Below are 23,385 nucleotides of genomic sequence, written 5' to 3'. Positions count from 1 at the left end.
AGAAGAGTAAAGCAGATTTGATATGACCAAGACGGCTGGCATGAGAGCCCCTAGAAATTAATTCCTTTTTTAAAAATATTCATCCTGCAGACTTTTTATTTTACAATGCCTACACATGAGTGTATTTTTTTTAAAAGATTTTATTTATTTATTTGACAGACAGAGATCCCAAGTAGGCAGAGAGGCAGGCAGAGAGAGAGAGAGAAAGAAGCAGTCTCCCTGCTGAGCAGAGAGCCGGACACGGGACTTGATCCCAGGACCCCAGGATCATGACCCGAGCCGGAAGCAGAGACTTAACCCACTGAGCCACCCAGGCACCCCACATGAGTGTATTTTTTTTTTTTAAAGATTTTATTTATTTATTTATTTGACAGACAGAGATCACAAGTAGGCAGAGAGGCAGGCTGAAAGAGAGAGAGGAAGAAGCAGGCAGAGAGCCCGATGTGGGACTCGATCCCAGGACCCCGGGATCATGACCCGAGCCGAAGGCAGTGGCTTAACCCACTGAGCCACCCAGGCGCCCCTCACATGAGTGTATTTTGAACAACGATTGATTCTGATGAATACACAGCATTGTTGCTTCCTTTTATTCAATCAACCCGACATCATAAAAATTCTCCTTGTCAATGACTATCTTTCTAAAATGTAAATAAATAACCATGGTCGCTAGGGAGGTCCTCTTGAAAAGGGGGCTACATGAGCAGTGACTTGAAGGGAATTAAGCCAGAGACACGGGGAAAGGCGTGCACCTGGCATGTCTGAGAGGTAACAAGGAGGCCAGTATGGCTGTAGAGGCGACGGCCAGTGCGGGGGAGGGAAGGAAGGCAGAGGGAAGACGTAGCTGGTACTGGACAGTTTATGGCACTGAAGGCCGTTGTCAGCACTTTGGCTTTTACTTTGAGTGAAATGGGGTGCCTTGCATAAATAGAGAAGTGACATGGCATAACTTATCACCTAAAAGGAAACTCTCTTAAAAAGGCATCTGTGCTCTGACATCATTGCAGCATTACTTACAATAACTAAGACTTGGACTTCATGGACAACAAAGTCAGTGTCCCTCAGCAGATAATGGATAAAGTAGGTGTGATATGTATCTCACATGTTATTAAACTACAGAAAGAAAGAAACCTTGCCAATTGTGACAATACAGACGGATCTTGAGGACATTATAATCCATGAAATAAGTCAGAGAAAGTCAAATTCCGTATGATCTCACTTAGTGATGGAATCTAAGAAACCAAACTCATAGAAGCAGGACAGATCGGTAGTTGGTAGAGATGGGAGGTGGGGAGTAGGGAAATGGTTGAGAGAGTTCAAAGGTTCTAAGTTAAAGTTCTAAGGTGATTAAGTTCTGAAGATTTAATGTACAGCATGGTGGCTATAGTTAAATAACTGTATTGTACATTTGAAAGTTCCTAAGAGAGTAGATTTTTTTAAAAAAGATTTTATTTAATTGAGAGACAGAGAGCATGAGAGAGAGATCATAGGCCGGGGGGGGGGGCACATAGAGGGAGAAGCAGACTCCTTGCTAAGCAGGGAGCCCAGTGTGAGACTCGATCCCAGGACCCTGGGATCATGAGCTGAAGGAAGACACTGAACTGACTGAGCCACCCAGGCGCCCTAAGAGAGCAGATCTTAAAAGTTCTTATCGTAAGAAAAAATTGTAACTATGTGCGGGGGGGGGGGGGTAGATGTGCAATGAAACTTACTGTGGTGACCATTTTGTGATACATTCTTGTATCAAGTCATGTTCTACAGCTAAAACAAATGCGATGTTATTTGGCAATCATGTATCTGTAAACTAGAAAGAAAAAGAACCAGTCTGGAGACTGGGTCAGAAAGACACTGTTAGCAGGCAGGAGGTGAAGAGAAAGACCAGCGAGGAAACTGTGTCAGCAGTTCTGGAGAAATGAGGATGCCCAGACCAAGCGCGGCGCGGCATCGGAGATGGCGAGAGGTGATCGGACTCACTATGTCTGACCCCAGAGCTGACAAGAGTTCCTTTGGATTCTGTGTGTACTGCTTCAGGAAGGAGGAACCAGGGAGAGCTCCAGTTCTTGGCCTGACCCACCGAAGGCAAGAGCTGTCCTTTCTCTAAAGATGGAAGGCTGCAGGAGGAAGTGGTTCCATTTCCATTTTGGACCAGTTGAGTTGGAGGGGACTATTCGTTATCCCAGTGGAGATGCCAAGTAGGTAGTTGGGTATCTGGCAGCATCACGAACTTGCGAGGTCTGGCCTAGGGATATGAATTTGGAAGTGATCAGCACGTCTGATATTTAAATCTAAATATCATCTGATGTCTGATATTTAAGCTATGAGACTGGATGCGATCCCTACAGGTGTGCGTGTGCAGAGAGAAACAGGAGGTCTCAGAAGTGACTTTGTGACGAGCTCAGTGGAAGTGGAGTGCATAAACAAACGTGGATGAGTCATAACAGAAATGAGCGCATTTCTCCAAAAAATGGCAACTCAGAGAAATAGCCCTAGATATGTAGTTCATGCAAGCAACACCGTAGAGTTGTTTATAACTTGAAATGTGGCTTCTTCTAGGTCCAGGGTGGAAGTGGGGACCTGATGAAGAAGGGCACCGGGAGAGGAGAGAGTAACCACAGGTGCACCATATTTGTTCACTCATTACGTATGCCTTCCCTCCAGCATAAACAATTTAAGGGCCTAGTATGTGTCGGGCATTAATCGCTAATGTTGGGCACTTGCAGAGTTTTGCCACCCACCATCAATTTCTTCTTTCTGACCATCTCAATTTCCTTCTAGGCATTACTGTTCCCAGATGTGGGCCGCCCTACAGAGGCAGTGAGCCCACAAATCTGTATGACACAGGTACTGCCAAGAGGCCAGGCATGTGACCTAGCCTGGGCTAACTAGACTCGACACCAGCGTTTTGGCCTTTCAACAATGAAAGAAGAAATGACTAGTGACCCAAGAGAGTCGAATTCAAGTCATCATCACAAGCCACACATATAACTTTGAACTTTCTAATAGCTACCAAAACAAGGTAAGAAGAAACAGGTCTAGCTAATTTTAAGTCTATATCGTATTTGACTCCATATCTCCAAAATATCATCGTGTAAATATTATAAAAATTATTTTAAAAATTTTACATTATTTTCCTTGTACGGAGTCTTTGGAATTGGATACGTGCTGTACATTTACGGTGCAACTCTTTTCAGACCCGCAATATTTCAGCACTCGATTGCCACATGTGGGGTGTCACTTTGTTGCAAAAGGTGGGATCCGAGTTCATTCATTTTGGCAGCAGCTCACTAAGCAGACGGAACCTTCTGCAGGCTCTCAGCAGCAGGGCTTGCTTCCTGACCCTCCAGAGCTTCCTCAGTCTTTGGGAAGTCCGCTTCGCCGTGTCCTCCGTCCCGATAGGAGCAAGTCAGTACGTTTCCAGCAGCCTGGAATGCAGTTTCTTTTGCTTAGGTTGCTAGAGTAATTTCTTCTTACTTACACTCAAAGAAACCTCACTGCTCTACCCCTTTGTTGGAAAACAAAGAAGGATGTGTGCTGGATCCAGACTTTTCACAAGGGTGGAGTCAAGAGGATCACACCTTCAAGAAGGATAATGTCAGTCTGCATGGGTTTGGATGGAAAAAAAAATCTCCAAAATAGAGCTTTGGGTGAAAAGGCAAAGATGCAGAAAATGTGTATTGCCTGGTCCTCTTTGTATAATTTCTTCAAAATCCATGCATGTGTGTATATACACACATAAAATTATTACATGGAAAGGAACAAACTTGCAGAACAGGGTGACCTTTAGAGAACATGGGTGGGCAGTGGGGAACATGTAGGTTATGGGCAGAATTATGCCCCCGTTATCGTGTGTTGAAGTCCTAACCCCCAGTACCTCAGAAAGTGACCATGTTTGGAAAGGGGTCTTTGAGGAGGTAATTAAGTTAAAATGACATCGCTTGAGTGACCCATTATCCAACATGACTGCTCTCCTTGCAAGAGTCTGAGATTTGGATGTACTACATACGATAAAAGAGAGAGAAGGCATTGTAAAGACACAGGAAGGAGATGGCCATCTCCAAGCCAAGAAGACAGGCCCAGAGCAGACTCTTCTCTCATGGCCCTAGAAGAGCCCAGCCCTGCCAGCACCTGAATCTTGGACTTCTAGTTTCTCTGTAACTGTAAGAAAATAAATTTCTCTTGTGGAAACCATCTCGTCTGTGACCCTCTGCTGTGGCAGCCCCGGAAAACTCATACCAGGAAGTAGTTAAAAGAGAGGTGGACTTCTACGTACTTTAACAGTTTCTGTTCTAATATTTTTACATGTACTTCAACATAAATATAAAAAATGGAAATATTACAAAAAGAAGACTCAGGGTCCTCCCTTACCTTCCTGTGTGTCTCTGCTTCCTTCTCTGTATACATTCCCTTCTTGAAATTTCACCACCCATAAAGCAAACTCCTAGGACCCTTACATCTCCAAAGGAAGGTAGAACTTATGACAACTCTTCCTTGTTCAGTTAATGTACTTGCCTGTCTTTTTAACTGTGGGCACACCATGATGTCCTTTGGAATGATTATGGAGACATCTTTGTTTGGTTTCACTCTCTGTTCTCTTGTCAAGTTCGTTATCATACCTTTATGACGTTCCTCATCTGGCGCAAGTTACAGGTCCTTGCTTGTAGGTAACAGAATGTATACTTTATAGTCTTAAGCAGAAAAAAACCAATTCATTGAAAGGCAAGAAGGGACCTAACAGGTTCCAAGGAGAAGCTCTAGAAATAGGTTTGGGAAAAACAAAACAACAAAAAACAAGAAGGAATAAACTTCATGGGGGGAGGGGAGTCATAGCCAGAACTGATGGGCTCTTACTTGAGGATGCCACCAGTGAAGTTAATCAGCTATGCTTGTTTGTTTTGTTTTGTTTCTGAATCCTTTTCTTTAGGATTCCATACTCAAAGGAAAAAAAGTCTAATGAGCTTAAGTTGCCTCATAGGCCCATCCCTTAATCAGGAAAGGCAAGGCACTCTCCCCAGCCGGGAAAGTGCTCACTTGTAAGGCAGATCCAATGTGTTTTTGCCAGAAAAAAGGGATTCTAAGTAGCGAAAATAACATATTTCTTGGATGATAATTGATTTATTTGTTTATTCCACACCAGGGGCCATGTTCTGCAGGAAGATCTTTCCTATAGCATCATCTCCCAAAGGGCAGAGTTGGATTTACAATTTTCTTATACAACATCCAAGATGATGAGTGATTGATAGGTGTCTAGCGTTATAATGTGAAGTAAATTCTATTACATTGTGCCTAGATAGCTTTATTTATGGTTGTTGTAAGGGTTCCTTCTCTAGGTTTTGCCTCTTACTAGAAAGTTGGTCTCCCCTTTCAAGGTAGTGATCACTGTGTTGACCAGACCTTACCTCATTTTTTTAGGTAATTGAAAAAATCTATCCAACACCCTCATCAGTTGGCAGGGGTGGGGGTGAGGGGGATGGGAAGTAGACCCTTAAAATCCTTGCTTTCATCCGTGTATTTACAGACCCAGGGACGGTTTGAGTTAATCTCTTTAGGAAACAAATTTTAGAAACATTTCTTAAAGTTTAGAATTAAGTTATTCAAAGGTATGTATAATTATGGCCTAAACAATCGATTTCATTAACTCCAGTAGCATATTACATGGATCTGGGCTATGATTATGAAATCACGGTTTTATTTTTCCCTAATTAAATATTGAAGTTTAGGTCTAGATTTTAATCCTACTCCCCAGAGTAACTTTGGTTGAGATTTTGTGATGCAGTGGAAACATGAGCTCCTGACCTTGGGCGGACCGGCGAACGCTCCGTGTAAAACCACTTCTCCTTCCAGGTGTGGAATCCATACAAAAGGGGAATTGCAGGGTGCAGGCCTTCTGGAAGAGAACACGTGAGCAAAACTCAACAAAAGTAAGTGCTTTTTCATTCGTGCTTCTTTAAAAAAATTTTGTTTATTCTTTTTTAATTTAAGTGTAATTAATATACGATGTTACATTAGGTTCAGGTGTACAACATAGCGATTTGACAGCATTATACATTACTCACTGCTCACCACGGTCAGTGTAGTCCCCATCTGTCCCATGCAGAGTATTTTCATGTCCCTGCGCTGTATTTTCATGTCCGTGACTTACTTATTTGAGTGGCTGTACTAGATGTGGCTATACTAGAAGAGAAAGGGGCAAGGCAGTTAGTTGCAGGCTCATGATCTGAATTGGGATCTGAATTCAAATCTGAAATCTACCCTATTCTAGCCACACGACTGCAGGTAAGTTTCTTAAATTCACAGAGCCTTCATTTCTTCATCTGTAAAATGGGGCTAAGCTATCTATTTCTTAATGTGATCTTTAGGGTCAGATGAAACACTTGAGGTGTCCATTTCCAGTGCATCATGAGTACTCAATAAGTTGTAACCACTATGATTTGGCAACTAACATTTTACGTGACTAACTCATTTCCCTACTATAACCCATTTAAAGCAGCTTAATGATTACTGGTTAATGTATGTAGGTCTGTTTGGTTTGTATGAATACAACTAGTTGTGACCAGAAAGCAGAACAAATCCTATAGCTCACAATTTCCTAAGATGCTTCTAGAACACTAGCCAGCCATACAGTGTAACAAAATGGGTCATCAGGAATATATTTTCTGTTCAAACAGATTTGGGTAAACCTTAATAAAAGTCAAACTGCTGTTTATTGCAGGACTTTTCAGAGCCTTTAATATACTATCATGCATTGTGACTTTCCAGAGGCAAATAGTACAGACAAATTTCCTAACTTACTTGACCAAAAATAAAATAAAATAAAAACACATTAACATGAAGTTAGTAGATTCAGAAAACACTGTGAAGAAGGGATGCCATAGCCGTGTTCCCAGCCACTTGCCAAGTGGCATAAGAGGTGTTCACTGCAGACGATCCAACTTGCCTAGAGCAGCCATTGGGAATGTAATCTAGTTCCTCTTGAAAGCAGAACCCCCCCCCCCAAATTGAGTTGTAGCCTATGAGGGAGAAACAAATTGCCACCCCACTGTTCACACTTCTGCTCTGTCTGTAAATGTTAGGAACTACCGTAAAACGACATTTGAGTTCCTGCGGCAATAAATACACAAATACAGATTTTCTCCAAATATGGCTAGGGCATCATTCCCCCCCCCCCACCGCCTTTTACCACCTCAGAGTCCCTAAACAGGTTTGAATCTGTTGACAAAGCTTTTTAAAGCCATTTAGCTGACTTTCTCTTTCATATGCTAGCAATCTGTTCACTCCATTCCCAGGGACCTCAGATGGAGCTCTCTCTCTTTCCTCCTCTCTCTCTCTCCCTTACTCCTTCCTTTCCTGGCTCCCCCTTTCTCCCCCTTTCTTATTTCTTGGCAGACTTGCCCCTGGATAGACAAATGGTAACTCCTTCTTTTACTGGCACTCAAGCACCAGAATTTAGTCACTCCCACTCTATGCCGTTGGCTAAGTAATTGCTTGGAATTTGTTACCGCGGTTTAACTCTGTCCTCCACCCACCATTGATACCAGAGGAGTTTTACCTGCAAAAGAATGAGGTCCTATTCTCTATGCACAACATGTTCTGGTTTTCCCCAGACTTCTGTGCCCGAGTGAATCTCAGGCAAAAAAAAGAAAGTTCTGCACATCCATCAACATTGAGAAGGCCGTGACGTCCCTATCTAGAGCTGAAGCTGGAGATTGAACATGAAAGGGAAAAAAAAATCTTGTGGCAAATAAGGAATTGCATGAAGCTGGCACTCAAGGTTGAGGAGGACCATTTTCTAAGGTTTACGTGATGCTGCTTGGGCAAGATTTTCTTTAGCCTCTTGTACAATCTTTAAATTAAATGATACTATGCACACTTTCAGGATCCTAATGGCAATAGGCACGAAGGTGAGATATAGTCATGTCTTCATCCTTATGGGGGCAGCAATTAGAGCTTTGCAAAATTGAGGCAGAATTGGGGAACACTGTCGTCAGGATTGATGATGTAAAAGTAGATTCTGCACCATAATGTGAGTATCTGTTTGTGCTCCCACTCGTGTACTTCTAGGACCTGGAGGCTTGTGGGCACACAGTAAGGGCCCAATAACTGCTTATTTAAGGAAAAAAAAAATCTTCAAAGTGGTGACTTCCACCGTCTATCTATGGTCCCCTCTATCTATGGAGTTGAACTCATGGCTAAGTTACATCATGACTAAGAGGCATGGCATTATACTTAACACTGGCCTTGGAGACAGAGGGCCTTGAGGGTTAAGGGCAGGGTCAGCCCTGTCCCATCTGTGTGGCTTTGTGCAAGTTACCGAGTCTAAACCTCACCCTCCTCATCTCTGCGGTGGAGACGGTGGTCCCTGAGACACCTTAAGAGCAAAGATTGGTTAAGACAAGGTATGTCAAACCTTTGACTGCACCTGGCTTATTGGAAGCCTTCACTAAATATTAATATGTTGAAGATAAACTTGGTATCATATCAGTTCAAAAAGAGTAGGTCTTCAGGTAGAGTAGTATAGAACTAGATGCTAGGCAGTATAAATTTTCTGTACTATATACTATATATACTAACTTATAAATGCAGGCACTGGGTCCAAAATCAGATGTGGTGCTACATGGCACTGTCCCTCATCCTCAGCCCTACCCAGCACCGTGGGAAACACCAGGACCACAGTTGATCAGGCATCCCATAGAGGGTCATATAAATAATCACTTCAAAAGGTTGCTATGGGTCAGTGATTTTCAACCAGGGAGAGGTTTGCCCCTCACCCCGACCCCAAGAACACTCAGCAGTATCTGGGGTCCTTTTTGGTTGTCCCAGCTGTGGGGATGGGGACGACAGAGTGCGCTCTGGGCTTCTGATGGGGAGGGGAGCCAGGAATGAGAACGATCAGTAGCGTCCAAACTTGAGAGCTTGGGTTTTAAAAACATGTGACCTTTTAAAGACTCCAATCAGAGTCAACACTTCTCAAGGATAAACGATTTATAAAATTATTTTCAGAGTATGGAAAAGGGTTCAGTTGAGTGGTTCAGGTTGGCTGTGAGAGCTGGGAAGCGAGATGGTTCTGGGGAGCCCAGATCTGTTACACTTCTGGGGCCCACTGGCTGGGCAGCAGGGCCAATGCGGAGAGGTGCGGCTTTATGAAAATATGCCTTGAGCAAATATTCTGCTTGGGAATATTTATAATAAGTCATTTAAAAATACTCGAATGCACTGACTAGCAACAAAGATCCTGATTAACCCAGATTCCACTAAAAATAGGAAGAGCCCATTGCATTTAGGCAGAGTTATTTCATTAGTGGGTGAGGCAGGCAGAGAAAATAAATTCTAGGGAATAACAATACTAACAACAACAACAACTCTCCTTTGTCAAGCTTGGGCACCGTGTTGCATGCTGTGCTGGAAAGTGGCATGAGGAGAAACTTTGGGTCTGGAGTCCTACCTCAGCCCTATCACCCAGCTGCGGGAGTCTGCGACGCTTATTTCTTCCTTTCTGTTGCTTATGGTTTTGTCTGTAAAATGGGAACTGGAGCAATATGTGCCTCATGGGATTGCGGTGAGAATTCGAAAGAATAAAGTCTCCGGGACACCCAGCACAGTGACTGACACATAGGCTTCTAGGAAAGGTGAAGTAATTCTCTTTGGAATAATCCTTCCAAAAACTGTGGAGATCTGTCAAGACGAGAACATTGAGAAGCGGGAAAACTGTCAGAAAGAGATGAAGAGAGGTGTCTGAGTTCCCGCAAGCAGTGAGTCGCCAAGCTGGGTGAAATTCCGGAGCCCACCGGGGAACCCTCGACGGGGAGGGCCGTCCGGCGCCTCTAAGGACACCGCACTTGCCTGTCGAGGAAAGTTGTCCTCCACTGTCTCTCCAGTGAAGGACATTTTAAGCTGATTTTGCCCTGCGTCACCCTGCTGCCGCTGCTGCCGTCCCAAGAATGGGTTCTCAGGTCCCCGGCGGGAGCATTAGATCATTTAAATAACGTAAATGGTGGGTTTCACACTTGGAAAGTTGCCCTTGGAGAAATAGTGAGAGGTGTGTCAGTGTTCCCGTCAAGAACGAGCGCTCAGCAGACCCGAGTGCCGTCGCGAAGTGCGTCCCTGCCCTGATCACACTGCCGGGACCTCGTCACGTAGCTTCCGTCAGGTGCTCTCACTGGAAGAGGCCTGGAGGGAGACACAAGTCTGTGGGCTGCCCACTGTGTGTGTGTGTGTGTGTGTGTGTGTGTGTAGGTGTCTGTGTGCGGTTGTGTATATGTTTAAGTGTGTATGTGTACATGTTTGAGTGTCCATGTGTGTATGTACTTCTGTGTGTGCCTGTATGTGTGTGTATGTGGTATGGGTGTGCCTGCGTGAATGTGTGTCTGTGTGTACCTGTGTGTGCCAGTGTGTGAGTGTGCCCATGTGTAAGTGTGTACGCACCCGTGTGTGCCTCTTTGTGTATGTGTGTGTATGAGTGTGTATGGGCTTGTGCTTCTGTGGGTATGTGTATGTGCCTGTGTGTGACTGTGTGTGTTTGTACCACTGTGTGTGTCTTCCTGTGTGTGCCTTCGTGTGTATATGTGTGCCTGTGCCCCTGTGTGTGAGTATACCTGTGTGTGGTTGTGTTTATGTGTCGGCATATATGAAGGTGTATATATGGGTATGTGAGTGTGTGTGTGTGTGTGCCTGTGGGTGTGTGCTCTGGTCGCAGAGCTGAAGCTGCCTTCACCACACAGTCACCCTGACGAATGCAATGGCATTTGTCGAGGCTGACATTGGAGTCATGGGAATAGCTTGGGGCTGGGCTGCTCCTAATTATATTTAATTGCACAGCCGGGATTTGACAGTGAGTTTGGTTTGAAACGGGTGATGTGAAGGCTTGACAGTGTCTTCCCAGCTTGACAGGACTGGGGTGGAAACAGTAGCTGATGAGCGTGGCCCCACCAACAGCCCTCATGGCCGAGTGGGGGAACCTCCGTGAATGCCCCAGGGTTCAAAGTCACAGTGGCGCTGAGCTGTGGCAGCCACGCACTCAGGCCTCTGCCGACCCCTCTTGCCTTCATTGCTTATGCTTTTTTTTTGTTTTTTAAAGATTTTTATTTATTTATTTGACAGACAGAGATCACAAGTAGGCAGAGAGGCAGGCAGAGAGAGAGGAGGAAGCAGGCTCCCTGCTGAGCAGAGAGCCCGATGTGGGGCTCGATCCTAGGACCCTGGGATCATGACCTGAGCCGAAGGCAGAGGCTTTAACCCACTGAGCCACCCCGGCACCCCTGCTTATGCTTATTTACCACTTGATTTTTTTTTCTGGCTTATTTTTTGGCCCAGTCATCTGGTGATGGGTGAATTGAGGAAATAGATACCAGAAACGACTCCAGTTGTGACATTCGTCAGCGTCCTCCCCAGGCCAGGACTCCAACTGCATCATTTGGTGTAATTGTCTACACTCAGCACAGCTGGGGTCCCTCACCAGCAACCATTCTTTACATGCTCTGATACCAGAAATTTTTCTCAGGCTCACCCTGGTTTTAAAATATTTTGTTGACTGTTCCCCTTGCTGTACAGAAGCTTCTTCTCTTGATGAAGTCCCAGAAGTCCCTTTTCGTTGTTGTTTCCCCTGCCTTTGGAGACGTGTTTTGAAAGAAGTTGCTCTGGCCCATGTTGAAGAGGTTACGGCTTATGTTCTTCTCCAGGATTTGGATGGATTCCTACCCCACGTTGATGTCTTTCATCCATTTAGAGTTTATCTATGGTGTAAGAGAGTGGTCGGGTTTTATTCTTCGACACGTGGCTCTCTAGTTCTCCCAGCACCATTTATTGAAGAGATTGTCTTTTTTCCATTGGATATTTTTTTCCTGCTTTGTTGAGGATTAGTTGACCATAAAGTTGTGGGTCCATATCTGGGCTCTCTATTCGGTTCCACTGGTGTATGTGTCTGTTTTTGTGCCAGTACCATGCTGTCTTGATGAGGACAGCTTTGTAATAGAGCTTGAAATCAGGCAACGTGTTGCCTCCCGGCTTTGTTTGTCTTTTTCAACATTTCCTTTGCGATTCAGGGGTCTTTTCTGGTTCCAAACAAAATTCAAGATTATTTGTTCCAAACAAAGAGGCAGCGCATGGAATGGGAGAAGATATTTGCAAATAACACTTAAAGACGAAGGGGTAATATCCACGATCTATAAAGAACTTCTCAAACTCAACACCCGAAACACAGATAATTAAGTCAAAAAATGGGCAGAAGACATGAGCAGACCCTTCTCCAAAGAGGACATACAAATGGCTAATAGACACACATGGAAAAGTGTTCATCCTCATGAGCCATCAGGGAGATTCAAATCAAAACCACACTGAGATACCACCTTCCACCAATTCGAATGGCAAAAATCGACGAGGCAAGAAACAGCAAGTGTAGGAAAAGTTGTGGAGAAAGGGGAACCCTCTTACACTGTTGGTGGGAAGGCACATTGGTGCAGCCACTTTGGAAAAAGGTGTGGAGGTTCCTCAAAAAAGAAAAGAGAAAAAAAATAGAAAATTTGGGGTGAGGTGAGAACAAGAGGAGGGTTCTGAGCCGAGAAGTGACACGGTGTGCCTGGTGTTTTACTCAGATCACTCAGGCTGCTGAGTGGGGATCGGGATCGGACTGCATGGAGGGGAGGGTCAGAGCTGGGAGACCAGTGAGGAGGCCACTGTGAACCCTCACAGAGGCAGGATAGCAGGTTGGACCCGGGGAGGGGCGCTGGAAGTGTGGCCTACGGTCAGAACTGGATATGTCTGCAGGTAGAAGCTGCAAGGTTTACAAAGTACCTAATATCTTTCAGGAAGGTATTAGTTTTAAAACAATTACAGCATACCAGTTCACAACAGTGAGCTTTAAGAATATGTCTGTTACATAGTTGCATCAAGATGAATAGCAGTAGGATAGTAAAATTCCCCAGTTATAAAAATGCACACACACACAAATACTATTTTCATTTTTTAAGAAAATTTAAATGTATCAAATTAGAACAGTCATTTCCTCTGAGAATGGAGGTTGCAGTTGGGCATGGGAGTGAAGTTTTGGTTAGTTTCTGCAGGATTTTTGTTGTTGTTGTTTCCCAGGGGGGCATTCCATTCATTGCTTTTCATTATTCTTTTATTAAAGGAGAAGGGGAAATATTCAGAAGAGGAAAATAATTCATATTCTCGAGCTTTTAAAGACCTTTCAATAAAGACCTTAACTAGGGGTGCCTGGGTGGCTCAATGGGTTAAAGCCTCTGCCTTCGGCTCAGGTCATGATCCCCGAGTCCTGGGATCAAGTCCCACATCAGGCTCTCTGCTCAGCAGGGAGCCTGCTTCCTCCTCTCTCTCTGCCTGCCTCTCTGCCTAGTTGTGATCTCTGTCAAATAAATAAATAAAATCTTTAAAAAAAAAAAAAAGACCTTAACTAGTCCCACACCCCACCCATCAGGCATTTGTGTTCAGAAAGGTCATTGTCAAGGTTTGTTTCAGAATTTGGTTTCCTGCTGCCAAATGTAGGATGTTTGGGGAAACGCGATCTTTTCCCTTCTTCTGTGGCCACTGAGAACAAAATTGGGTGCTGTTGACTTGCAGTTAGAGTCTCCTCCTTGAGGGGAGCAAATTCTAATAACTCTTCACCCAATAGTAGTCAGAATTGGGGTGGAAGATGAAATACTTTCAGGCACTCAGAAATTGCCCTTCTAGTATGTTGAGGGTCATGTGAAATGAAATTGCTCTTTCTCGGGTGTATTTACATCTTCCGGTTTACATGTTCCATCCTCCAAGGATTCACGGAGCTCGCAGTGACAGCCCATCAGTGGATTAATGCAGTGTGACTAAGAAGAGATCGTTGGGGGGCCGTTGGGTGGCTCAGTCGGGTAAGCGTCTGCCTTTAGCTCAGTCATGATCTTGGTGTCTTGGGATGCAGCCCCATGTCGGGCTTCCAGCTCAGTGCCTCTCCCTCTGCTCATGCTCTCTCCCTCCCTCAAATAAATAAATAAATAAAATCTTAACAGCAACAATAAGAAGAGATGGTTGTGTCAAAGACCTAATCTTTCAACTCTGATTAGATCTCCTGTAATATCCTGCCCATACGGAGAAGATAGGCATTTGAGGAAGAAGAGAGTTTTACAATTTCAGGGAAATCTATAATATCCAAAGGCACATCTGGGCCTTATATTTGACTTTTTCTAAATATGAAATTAACAAAAATAGCTGCAATCTTACTACACACAGCTCTCAGTCAATGATGATCTGTATAATGGAAGTTGTCATATTTATCAGGACTAGCAACAGTTACCATATAATTATTTGCCAACTCGGAGTCCACTGTGACTGACTCGTTTTTTAAAATGTGTGAAATCAGACATTTCAGAGACTGTCAAAAAATGCCACCACTCTAAATTTTCTTTCGCTTAAGGGCACTAGTGACAAGGCATGGTGCCACATATGGATTTCTTTGAGTTTGGAAGTCTGCCATCAGCAAGGATAGGGCCACCCATGGATTTGCTGCTGCTGTATCAGATTGGAGGAAAAATTGAATTATAAAGAACATTGTTCACAGGTTGTAACTTCCATTGAAATGGTGACTGCTTAGAATTTGTCATTGTTGAAGTCCTTCTACTTTTTTTTTTTTTAAGGCACTTGCCATTTTTACAGATTGAAACATCAAAGAGCATGAATTAGCTGCAAGAGGACATTAACCACACTGGTATTCCCCAAAGGGGTTGATGCCAGAGAAGAGTTTAGATGCATGGTTCTCAACCCAGTACGGTTTTTCCCACTCAGGGAAGACATGGCAATGTCTGGAGACATTTTTGCTTATCATAACTTGGGCAAGGTGGTCTACTGGAATCTAGGTAAGGGATAGTGCTAACCATCTCCCAATGCATACGATGGCCCACCTGTAACACAGAGGTGTCCTTCCCCGTGGGTCCTTTTGATCCTGAATTTATCATAGATACCAGAGATGTGTAGGGATGCCCATTCACGTAGCTAACTTAAGGCCGAATAATAAAGTACTGTGTTGATGGACTTGGGCTTCCACAATAAAATATCATAGACCGAGTAGCTGAACTAGCAGAAATTTATTCCTTATTGTTCTGGAGGCTGGAAGCCTGACACCAGAATCCCAGTATGGCTGGATACTGGTGCGAGCTCTCCTGCTGGCTTGTTGATGGCTGCCTTCTTGCTGGGTGGTCACTCAGACTTTCCAAGCTGCGTGAACTCAGAAAGGGAGACAGAGATGGCAACCCTCTGGTATCTCTTCTTATCAGGGCACTAATTCCATCATGAGGACCCCATCCTCATGGCTTCATCCACCTCTAATTAACCCCTTAAAGGCCCCATCTACAAATATCTTCACATTGAGGATTAGGGCTCTGCTATGGTCTGAATTGTTTGTGTCTCTCCCGCCCCCCCCCATTCCCCTGTGAAATCCTAACCCATAAAGGTGATGATATTATTAAGTGGTACCTTAGGGAATTGACTAGTCATAAGGGTCGAGCCCTCATGAGTGGGATTGTTCTCCTTATAAAAGAGACCCCACAGTGCTCCTTAGCCCTACCCAGGGAGCATAAATGGGTTCTAATCAAGGGCATCCCCTATCTCCTGAGTAAGAAGCCTGCACAATGTGATCATCTGGATTTTGGAGAAATTACAGATTACTAATTCAACTGTACTCTTCATTCCTGATTTTTTTTTTTTTTTAGTAGAAAACATGTGCTGTAGTTATCTTGTTCCCACAGATAAAAAAGTGTGCTATTTTCCAAAGAACAGAGGACAGTTATACTCCTCAGTAGAGGAATGATGTGGTCTGGGTTGCAGTTTGTAAAGGTCTTTCTGATTTCTCTGTGGGGAAAGATTCACTCTTGTGTAATCAAGAGTGAACGTGCTGAGAGGTCCAAAGACTCTCGCCACAGTCCAGATCAGAAATGATGACAGGGGCCACCGTAGAGATGGAGAGAGGCAGGGGATTTCCGAGATACATTTACAGATCAACATGACTGATGATAGAAAGGAATCAAGAACTCCATGACTGGCAGGTGGATAGAAGTTTCATTCAACAAGATGGCAAAGTCTGGGGGAGGAAACGACCTTGAGTGTACCTGTGATGAAGGGCAGGGTAAGGGCTCGAATCAGAAACTCTGCATTCCGATGCACTAAGTGGAAGATAGTAGTTGAATGTCAAGTAGTCGTCAGGTGTACAGATGTGTCTGGAGGTCAGAGGAGGGCCGTAGGTAGGAGATTAGTATTTGAGCATCGTAGCACGTACACAATATTTAGGAATATGGCTTGGATAAGACCTTCCTAGTTAGAAAGCTAAAGAAGAGGGCTGATGGCGAATTCCTAAGGCACTGCCCTGTTTGGAGGTCAGGTAGAGAAAGAAGTTGAGAAAGAAGCCCGAGAGAGGTAGCAAGAAAACAGATGTGAAGAATGGAGAATGTCTTGGAAGGATAGAATGGGCACCTCTGTCAACTGCTACTGAAGGACAGAGAAGCGTCCAGAATCTTAGCAACATGGGCATCTTCAGTGAACTTGATCACACAATTTCTGTGGTGTCTTAGAGCAGGAGCCCAGGTCAGCATTATTTGAAGATGAAATGAGATGTGAGGAAAATTTGCTTCAAAGTTAACACTCGTCTTCTGTTATCCATCAGCATCCTAGACTTTCTTGTATCAGTGATATTTGAGACTTACGGACTTGCAACACTAATAATCAAATTTAAATTTGTTCAGCTGATTTTGTATGTGTAGGACACATCCTGGTAAATACCTTTCAGTTGTTCATTTATCCTTTATTTTTTTTTTCTCAACAAATATGTATAACATCTGCTGCACAGGTTTCATGGTGGGTGCTTAGGATTCCAGAGGTGGATGAGACATATAACTTCCCTACCCTTTTGGTCATTGTCTTAGATAAGACAAAAGAAAAAAAAATCAACCAACAAATAGCTGTTTAAGTTGAACAAGCTCCTTGGAGGAAGCAAACATGGTGCCTGCATCGTTAACATTGGGTGGGGCCATTTTGGTTGGGTTGGTTTACAGAAGGGCCATCTGAGGAGGTGACATTTTAGGTGGAAACACGAATGATGCAAAGATCCACCACGCTGGCCGATGGAGCATAGCTTTGCAAAAGGCCCAGCCCAGCAGGGCCAAGAGTCTGCAAATACCTTGAGTGCGTGAGAGCTACCATATTGTGGGAAGCAGAGCTCACAGGGGGCAGGCATATGGTGGGGCTGGACAAGTATGCAAGGGCTAGAATATGCAGGGATTTATGGACTTACACTGAAGATCTTTCCAAAGTTGCCTTCCTGACTATGTCTTTGAAAAAGCGTTCTGTGATCAGACAGAACTGTTTCCCAGCACAGTATTTCTAGACAGCATCTTAGTGATTTATATTTAAAAAAATCTTAAGACACATGCATACTTTAGTAATTCCATTTCTAGGAATTTATGTTAAGGAAGTAACTTTCCATATGCATGCATTTTTGTCTAGAAGAAAATTTGCTTGTATCTCTGCAATTCCTTGAATTCTGTGCTGAAAGCTAATAGATTTTATGACATGCAATTTATACCTCATGAGAGCTGATTTTTTTTAAAAAAAAGAATGATATGACAAAATATTAAAAATAATGTCATGTTCATCAATATGAGAATGGCTAATATGTTCTGATCCATCCACACACTCCAATTATACAATCGTAACTATTGCTGGTAGTTACGTTACTGACATGCAAAATATCTACGATATTTAGTAGTAGATAAAAATGAGTCAAACACAGTAAATATAATTTTATTTTAATTTATATTAGAAAGAGATGGTGTCTGGGTAGCTTGGTGTCTGCCTTTGGCTCAGGTCATGATCTCAGGGTCCTGGGATAGAGCCCCCCACTGGGCTTCCTGCTCGCCAGGAAGCCTGTTTCTCCCTCTCCCACTCCCCCTGCTTGTGTTCCCTCTCTCACTGTGTTTCTATCAACTAAATAAATAAAATCTTAAAATCAATCAATCAATTAATGAGAGAAATAAACATATCCTATAGATATACATAAAAAAACAATATTAAAAGTCATTTTTCCTGAGTGTTGGGATTATGGGTAATTTTTACTCATTTCATTATGTTTTCCTTTGTTATCCCACATTTTTTGCTCTGACCATGAAGGACTTTGTGATTGGAAAAAAACACTAAAGTTATCACCATGTTTAAGCAAGACAAACGTTAACAGCCAACAGAAAAAGATCTTTTCATGATTAAGAACTAGAGCCTCGGGACATCTCTGGAGACCACTGAATCCAGCCCCCACCTCATTTCGGAAGGAATGAACATTAGAATTAACATCAGCTGTGGTGACCAACTGTTTTAGAAAACAGGCCAGATGGTGCTCATTGTCCCTCTCTGGTGTGCTTTGAGGGGGTATTATTGGCCTTCTTAGAGCAGCAATTACAGAACATCTTTGCAGCTAGGTCATTCCAATTACCTTCTAGCAAAGGTGCAAGATATTTTAAAAATTTCTCACTATCCCACAGTTTGTCTTTGACATACAGAATGCATTTGTCCAAAGGAGGTCTTGTTTATGTCTTGAATTTTTCTTAAATAGGATGCATTGAATTATGCAACCACGTCCTTCCTCATTTGAGTGGCTGATCGTGCGGGCAGTAGAGCCTGATTATGAACCTGCAGTTTGCACAGGCGAATCTTGTGATTACATATGTCCACAGACAGTTTAGCTTCATGGTCGATGGCACAATTAGGATAGATGAGTAACGAAAGTTGCATTGCAAGGCAAATAGCATTTCCAAAGTTTCCTAAGAAACAGGTGTACTGAAGGGGCACCACACGTTCAGACTTTTAATTGGCCAAACGTGAATACTTATTTTTATTTTTAGAGCCAAATGGAAAAGTCCATAGCACAGACCTTACTCCAATATGTATGACCTTGCATTTTTATTGTAAAACTAAAAACAATACCCAAGCCAATGTAGACTAGTAGTCTTTCCTCAATGTTTCATCTTCCCTGCATTATTCGTGTTGGAGATTGTCTCTGCCACACATGTTCTGAATATTGGAGACCTGGAGATGCTAAGCAGCTAACACTCAACATGTTTCTTTAATTTTTTAAAAAAGATTCATTTATTTACTTATTTGACAGAGATCACAAGTAGGCAGAGAGGCAGGCAGAGAGAGAGAGGAGGAAGCAGGCTCCCCGCTGAGCAGAGAGTTCGATGCGGGGCTCAATCCCAGGACCCTGGGATCTTGACCCGAGCCGAAGGCAGAGGCCCTAACCCACTCAGCCACCCAGGCGCCCCTTGACATGGTTTTTGATGGGCAACTGTTCAACAGGTATGTTTCAAACACCTACCTCGTAAAATGGTTCTAGGCATTCAAGTTCAGGGCATGCTTCCTAAATCCTGAAATTCAGTGTAACATAGATGAAAGGATTAAGAGTTAAATCTCAGTTCATCTCTAAAGGAAGTTTCAGGACATCTTGCAAATGTGTGGGTATTGCAATACAATGGATTCACGTCTTCGTTGGGAGTCCTGTTCTCGGGTCCGTGCTCAGGGGGGAAATCACATTTCTCAAAGCACAGTTTCTCTCTTCTCTAGGATTCTGCAAATCTACCTGTGGACAGGCTTGGGGCTTTCCTTCCATGACTCCTAACATCCTAGAGACTTCTTGTTCGTTCCACTTTAATTTCTCCCTTCCTCCAGCCGAAAGAAGTATTTTCTAGGAGTACCTGGGTGGCTCCGTCAATGGAGTGTCCAACTTTCGGTTTTGTGGGATTGGGCCCCACATCCAGCTCCACACCGATGGTGGAGCCTGGTTAAGATTCTCTCTCTCCTTCTCTCTCAGCCCCTCCCCACCTCTCTCTCTCGGTGGGGGGGGGAGGGGTATTTTCTGCTCTGCTGGGTAGAGAGGCAGACCTTTTACTTATCATTTATTTCCCCAAATTTGTTGGCCCTGCTCGGAGTCTTTACTGTTCTCCCAAGGGCTTCCCTCTTGAAATTCCCAAACAGGGAAGAGATCATTTTCTCTGCTCTCTGCTGCCACATACCTTCCCTGAGCAGTGATAGCAAACCAGCCCGGCTCAATGATCGCCACAGTGGGGGCCCAGGAGGGCTGGGCAGGTGGCCGAGGAAATCCGTCCGGCTTGGGGCACCTGGGTGGCTCAGTGGTTTAAGCCTCTGCCTTGGGCTCAGGTCATGATCCCAGGGTCCTGGGATTGAGCTTCCTCCTCTCTCTCTGCCTGCCTCTCTGCCTACTTGTGATCTCTGTCAGATAAATAAGGAAAAAATCTTTAAAAAAAAAAAAAAAGTCCAGCTTTTACTTATACTTAGGTTTACGCATGTAGGAATGGATCTTTACCAATAATTATGACAGAAATCAACTTCAGCATCTTCACCCAGTTCTTATGCATGGCAGTCAGCCCTCTAGCCCTCCACACGTGGCAAAGGGAGGCCGAGGGAAGGAAGAGCGGAAGTCCTCAGAGTGTGGGTAGCAGTGAATGCAGATTTCATGCACACTGCGAAGTGCTTTCTAGACAACGCTACTCGGTTTTCACCCTCACAAAATTGCGAATGACCGAATAAGAGTCTTGCAAAGAAAATATAGACTGACAATAGCAAATGATTGTGTAAGCATAAACCCGTACCAAGAAAATGCCAGCGCTCTTCCTCTCCTACCTCTAGGATCTATAATTCCCCACCATATTTCAAGGTTAAGTGAAATCTGTTGGAAACTGTCCCACCTTCTCTCCCCAGGATGTTGGGTGTGAGGGGAGTTTAGACTGTCCATTCAGGATAATGGTGATGTTTTAACCGTGAAAAGCCATGTGCTTTTTAAGAGAAACTTGTAGGAAAGGCCTTTTAAAAATGAATCTGGGGGTGGGTGGTTAAGATTTTTAAAATAAAAACAAAAACATGGAGACAGAATTTCTAACACATGAAAAAATATTTCTGAGGAAGATATTTGTTTGGTTTGTGAACCTAACAAAATTTAAAAAATGAAAAGATAAAATCTGCTATTCATTTAAAATCTGTTATTCATTTTAAAAATGAAAAGATATCTGCTACTTAATTTATGGAACTGGTGAACTGATTTTCAAGAAAGCAGGATTTTTTAAAAAATTTATTTGAATTGGCAGTTGGACTTGAAAATGAGCACCAACATCTAGGATAAATGGCTACTAGTGTCCTTCTGTTTGGATCTGCGCATCTTTTTTTCTTTTTAATTTAATTTATTTATTTGAGAGAGAGAGAGTGTGAGAGAGAGAGCATGAGCAGGGGGAATAGGAGAGGGAGAAGCAGACTCCCCACTGAGCAGGAGCCCGAAGCAGGTCTTGATCGTGGGACTCTGGGATCACGAGCTGAGCCAAAGGCAGACACTTAACTGACTGAGCCACCCAGGTGCCGCTCCATGTATGTTTCTGAGATGTCTTTGTAACGCTTGACTGACATGGAAAACCAGCATTTAGCTTGGAATCATACTTTTAAATCATTGTTCTGTATGCATTTTATTTATTTATTTATTTTAAAAAAGATTTTATTTATTTATTTGACAGGGAGAGATCACAAGTAGGCAGAGAGGCAGATAAAGAGAGAGGAGGAAGCAGGCTTCTGGCTGAGCAGAGAGCCCGATGCGGGGCTCGATCTCCGGATTCTGGGATCATGACCTGATCCGAAGGCAGAGGCTTTAACCGACTGAGCCACCCAGGTGCCCCTCTGTATGCATTAAAAAAAAAATAATAAAGCGTATATTTATAGTAATTTTTAGAGAACAAAAGAGGTGTTTTACCACGAATATATGAGATTAAATTTACAACTATTAAGATGTTCAGTTCTTTAAAAAGTTCTATTTATAAAAGTCTATTTTTAATTCAGGTGGTACACCATACATAATATAGTGTAGTATGTATTAAAAATATAGAATAAATTATTATACACGTACTGAAACGTAATCACAATTTTTAACTGGGAGGAATGCATGGATATTTACTTTTTAATGGGCGTTGGGCTTGGAAACCAATGACATAGTAATTACATTTGAAGAAGGGTCAAGGTAGTAAGCAAACGTTCTGATAAGGTAGAGAAGAGAGCACTTAATATTTCTCAGCTTCTCATACACACCTGCCCTTAAAGGATTTGCAAATTTAAGGCAACACTTAGTCCCCTACCAGCTTGCGCATTCCAGAGCCTGGACCGAGGGAGGGGCGCCCTATTGCCCTGGTCCTCCCCTTTGTGCTCTCGGCCATCATTGCTTTTGCTCAGACAGGTCACACCGCTTGGACTGTCACCCTCCCCTGATCTAAACTAACCTACAAAGTCCTCCTTGACCCTTTCTGGTGGAAATGAGATTCTGCTTCTTCTGAAATCCCAGAGCAGGGATTCATGGACTGGGTCGGTCTGATGTCTCGTGATGATCATGGTAGCTATTTGAAAACATGGTTTCCTCTGCCTTTCCCTCAAAGAGCCTGATTCAAGGGAATTCAGGAAAGGGCGTTGCTTGGGAATCTGTGTTTCTGGAAAGTCTCCAGCCGGTTCGAGTGGTCAGCGATGCTCAGAAATCAATATTCAAGAGATTGTTTATTGGATACATAGCACATACCCCTTTGTGGTATCTGCTACCTTTTTAGAAATTAGCTCGTCTTTCTAATTAGCTTGTAAATAATTCAGAATCAGAGATTATTATTGTTACTGTTTTACCCTAGTGAGTAAGTCAGACATCATTTATTTATTATATAGTAAGGATTGATAGATGGATCTGAGTGCACTACACTCTTTAGAATGACTCTGTGAAACCTTGCAAAATATTGAGGGAATTAATGGAATCCTATGAAAAAAGTGGTGACAGCAATAATTGAACCACTTGTATGCCAATAGGTCGGTTATAGTTTTCATTCTCAAATTTTTATTAAAAAAAAGGTGTTTCTGCCATACCTCGGTGTGTTTCTTCCAAAGTAGATGATCTTTTAAAAACTTAAAAACCATTTCTACAAATTTCTCTCCAGTTATCTCTAACCAAATAACATTCAAAGTATTTTCTTTTTAATGAGGGGAGCTGTGAATCAGAAAACAAATATGCAGAAACCTATTAACAGGCCAGTAATTTAGAATGAAAAGAAAGAAATTTTCTACTACTGAAAGAGAGCTCTAATTTACATGCAAATGTGTGGAGGAAATAAAGGTTTGCTGGAATTTATTTTTAATAGATACCAGATCTAGATAAGAGACAAGAGGTAAAAATTGATGACCTCACAAACCCACTGCTGGTTAGAACTGCAAAGAAATGGGGCAGTGTCCTTAAGGATGAACTATTTTAATAATAATCTTGCCACTTGAGAAAAATTATTAATTCATCTAATTAGCATTAGTATGTAAATTATTCATTACTGCAACTATCAGAATAAAATTAGAATT

General features: G+C 43.0%; 1 protein-coding gene across 1 annotated transcript in view; it reads left to right on the top strand.

Moving 5' to 3' along the window:
- DOK5 (docking protein 5) overlaps positions 1–23,385 on the top strand; it is a 358,181-nt gene that overhangs the window by 98,045 nt on the left and 236,751 nt on the right. The window contains exon 3 of the mRNA XM_013060172.2: positions 5,839–5,915. Within this exon, the coding sequence (XP_012915626.1) occupies positions 5,839–5,915 (77 nt within the window). The remainder of the gene's footprint in view (positions 1–5,838; positions 5,916–23,385) is intronic.

This window comes from Mustela putorius, unplaced genomic scaffold (genome assembly GCF_011764305.1).
Source record: "Mustela putorius furo isolate JIRA1106 unplaced genomic scaffold, ASM1176430v1.1 tig00000592_pilon_pilon_pilon, whole genome shotgun sequence".
In the NCBI taxonomy this organism is placed as follows: Eukaryota; Metazoa; Chordata; class Mammalia; order Carnivora; family Mustelidae; genus Mustela; species Mustela putorius.
Note: the sequence above shows the minus strand (reverse complement) of the source record. Positions and strands in the feature narration are given on the sequence as shown.